The sequence below is a fragment of the Apteryx rowi genome, unplaced genomic scaffold, assembly GCF_003343035.1.
Source record: "Apteryx rowi isolate R43461 unplaced genomic scaffold, aptRow1 scaffold_1, whole genome shotgun sequence".
NCBI classification, from domain to species: domain Eukaryota; kingdom Metazoa; phylum Chordata; class Aves; order Apterygiformes; family Apterygidae; genus Apteryx; species Apteryx rowi.
Window position 1 is genome coordinate 4053323 of NW_020447196.1, and position 3987 is coordinate 4057309.

Below are 3987 nucleotides of genomic sequence, written 5' to 3' on the forward strand. Positions count from 1 at the left end.
TAAACTCTTGTAAAAATAAAATGGACAGTAAACTATGTCAGAGTGAGACGAATAATGATGTTACTATACCTAATATACTTTAACCAACTTGTCCTTAATGCCAGGTTTCGAAAGAGAACCGTGGTGATTAAAACACCCAGGATTTCAGGCTTGCTCTCTGCACAGCTCTGTATGCGCTGCCTCTGACTTGGAACTGATTTATGCTGAAAAAGAGGAATGCAGGGAAGAGACTTGTGCGACAGGCAAAATTATGGTCTTTGTCTACAGAAATCTCAACCAAATTAATCCAAAGAAAGAGATGCTTATAACAGACGCATAAACTTTTAAGAGCTACAGAAATTAGATGCAGAGGGAACAGAAGCAGAGAATGTGATAAGACTATACATAGTCAGACTAAGAAAAGAGATTACTCACATGAACAGGACAAGGTCCCAGGTTATTTAAACATTTGTAGTACTCTACTGCTGAAACTCATAATCTCTTTTTCAACATTGCTATATCATTTTCTGATGTCTTTATTTTTACTGCATATTTAAAAAATAACTTATAAGTGTGTTTACACTTAGTAAAAATTTAATCTGAACTTTATATTGCTGTTGTTACAAATGTATGATTTTTTTGTGATCCAGTTCTGTCAAAAGCATCAAAGGAATGAACATGCCTGTAGCTTCAGAAGGCGCAATGCGGAGCTTTTCCTGTGAAAGTCACCTAGAGCCACGTGTTCCATATCACATGTTCCAAAACAGGATCTGAAGGCCTGAAACTTGGCTTGTAGGTACAATTTAGCATCGTACAACTATTTTAAAGTACTTTTGAAATGGTCTGCAGATCATTCAGAAGAAGAGAACCTGGAACAGGTTCTACTGGTCCCCTTGTCACTGTGTTTGTGTATGTGTATATGTTTTTGTAATATGATCATGAATTACCATATGCCAGGAGATACCGGAACATATTAATACATAATTTCACGTATAGTTATCAGATTTGTATGGGTATTTTTGTAAACACAGAAGTACGTGACTGAAAATTAGGACTGAGAATTCTAAGTTAGTCTTACGTGAATGCTGAAGTATGAGAATAATTCTTAAACTGAGTGGGTTATATCTGAACTATAATTCAGTGGCATGGATAGAGTCTGCTAAATATGAATGTGCATCTGTTGCTTTGCTTTCAGTCCTATATATTCTACTATGGCAGTGAGATGCAAGGATATTATTTAATGGAAATGAGAGATTCACTTTAGTGATAATTTTCATAAAAAGGGTTAATGCAAAACGTAGACGTGATGAGATACATTATTTTATTACAATAATAGACTCACCGAGGAAAAACTCTTTTATGACACATTCCATTATTGCTGTTACAGACCCATAATTTGAAGATTACTGCTCAAAAACCCAGACAGAAATGATTTTACAATCATGGGCCCATTAAAGGTTTAAGAATTGTCTGGTTAGATTAGGAAGAATTTAGTTGTCGAATGTTTTGCAATTTATTATACTACTTACAAAGTGCACAGACACACATACTTGTAAACCAGGCTAAATTGGCAGAACATCCAGGTCCCCTGCACACTGCTCGCAAGGTCTTCTCACCTGCTGATCAACTTTGTTTGTATTGATCTGTGTATTATTTCTGCATCTTTAGCACAGTCGAATTATTTATTTTAACATTCAGTTCTCTCATCCCAAACAGACAAGATGTGATACTATTGATCCTCTGGCCAGTCATCCATTAGGCATCCATTAAGCCATGACAGGCAAATGTGAATTACAATTATTATAATTCCATCAAAGGGTGGCTAAGATAAGGCACACATATATAGCTCAGCGAGGATAAGGATCACCTGAACCCCCAAGATAGTACTATAGCCACACTTTATATTGTTGAAATAAAAAGGTTTAAAGCAGTATTTCACTATTCTGAGAGATACCCTTTGGTGAACTGTGGGGCTTTCAGGCATTAAAGCCCTCTATTTCACCACTCTGCCAAAATTTTTCACTACCAAGTAAGAGTCAGCAAAAGGGAACCTGAGTCTGTGCTTCGAGCTCGGAGTGCGTTCTGCAGCCGCCAGCATCTGCCTCAGGTGGGTCCTCCGCAAAGTATCGACCGTCACCGTCACGCTAAAATAGTTGCAGCCTGACCTGGTATCTTCTCATCCATTTCTGCCTTTTCCTTTCTTATCTAGCGTTTCCTTTTCCACATTTTTATCTGATCTTTTTCTCTATTTCCCTGGCCAAATCACTCTACAAAACTTTGTGCTGAGCGTATGGATTTTAAGCAAGATACAGTGCCATTAGGGTAGCTTTAGTGAGGAAATGGCTGTGGAATGGTTTTATTGTAGACACATTTGAATGTATTTGTTTAACTGTGCTGTGTGTTTAAAATTACACTTAGGAGCTTATGGGCAAATGAAGACCATAGTTCTAATTAATACTTTTAAACTGAGTGGCACCCCAGGTGAATTAAATATGTCTTTCTCATATTTTAACCATATAAACAGACTTTTAGAATTGTGCCGATATTTTCGTAGATGAGGCATGCATAATAAACAAATACATGAAATATCTGCCTGAACGTATGCCTAGGTATATAGCAAACGGGCCTTTTGTATGAGGAGGTCCATGATTTGCACATCTGCATGCATTAGCTGTGCATGAAGTTGTAGAAACCTGGCTCTCCCCACATCTGGGCACTTCCCTTGCAGCATACGTGTTTGTTATTACTCAGGGTTATTACCATTCTTGAATGGGTATTTATTTTTAACCTGTTTTTTGTGTAGTGCCTGATCTAAAGCTGACACTTAGATAACAATTGAAAGTTTGAAACAGCACAAAACTTCAAATACCATGTATAGCAACTATTGCTTATTTTGGTGCATCTTTTTTTATGAGGATCTTATTCCTGTGTACTGCTAAAAGACCGTGTTTACTGTTAGCAAACAGCTCAGCTTTACTTCAGCACCCATCTCCTGCTACTACTGTTTCTTGCTCTGTGTGTTTTTCACCAGGAACGTTACCCTTTGGATACGTTCACTCCACCAAATCTAGATCGGATGCTGAGATGACGACAGAATAATTGAGTCGGCATTTTCGCAATGGACCCGCCACTGCTGCAGCTTGACCTGAGGTACTGCAGCCGGCGCAGGTGATTTCGCACAGGGAGGGCAGTAGCACAGTTAGACCTTAATGTGCATGGACAATCCTTAAATATTAATTTTACTTAGAAATTATCATCTTTTCATGGGAAACCGGGTACAATAATGGATATTATTGATTGTTCCATGATGTTGATTATACTGATCAATATTTAATTTAGTGATAGGAGTGTTTGTGTTTTAAATAAGAGTCTCACAGACTTCAAGTCTATTATCTCTCAGGTGGTATAGCCACAGAATGCAGAAACCCACGTTTTTTAAAGCATGCAGAGAAATTTGCTTGTGTTTATAGTGAAATGCTGCAGGACTTGATCGTTGCCCTGGAGGACGAAACGGTTTCATGCAGAAGAGCCCTTATTCGTGCAGCTAAGAACCCGCGTTGTCGCCGAGTCCTTTATTGCTAGTGGTACTTGCAGGCCCGAGGGGCGCGCTGCGCTGCGGGACCCGCAGCAGAGCAGCTCGGCCGAGCGGGCATCGGCCTTGCTCCGCAGAGAGCAGCTGTTGGATAAACAGGCTAACTATTAGTGCCTTTTTCTTTTCTTTTTTGGTGGGGCGGGGGGAGGATGTGAGCACCTCTAAACTGGAAAATAACAAAAAGTTCAGGAAACACTCGAGGTAGAGCTGATCCCTTCTACAGCTTCTTCGCCCCAGCGAGGCTACCGGCCGTGTGTCACGGGCTGACACCCTGCTCGCGAAGTTCCCGGTTCGCCCTGCTCTTGCTGCCGCCCGCAGCCACGCACGACTTCCCGCCGCCGCTTCGTTTTCCAGCGGAGCAGCGCGCTGCTGAGGCGCCTCCGCCGGCCGGCGCCGCCTGCGGGCCGCGGCCGCTC

General features: G+C 40.9%; 1 protein-coding gene across 2 annotated transcripts in view; it reads left to right on the plus strand.

Annotated features, from left to right (window-relative positions):
• Window positions 1–3082: 3082 nt before the first annotated feature.
• The window catches only part of LRP3 (LDL receptor related protein 3), a 28318-nt gene continuing 27413 nt past the window's right edge, over window positions 3083–3987 (plus strand). Inside the window, exon 1 of one of the 2 annotated variants that reach the window (XM_026058999.1) lies at window positions 3083–3147. In XM_026058999.1, coding sequence (XP_025914784.1) covers window positions 3098–3147 — 50 coding nt within the window. In that variant the 5' untranslated portion in view covers window positions 3083–3097. The remainder of the gene's footprint in view (window positions 3148–3987) is intronic. The other variant, XM_026059009.1, reaches the window with a different exon arrangement.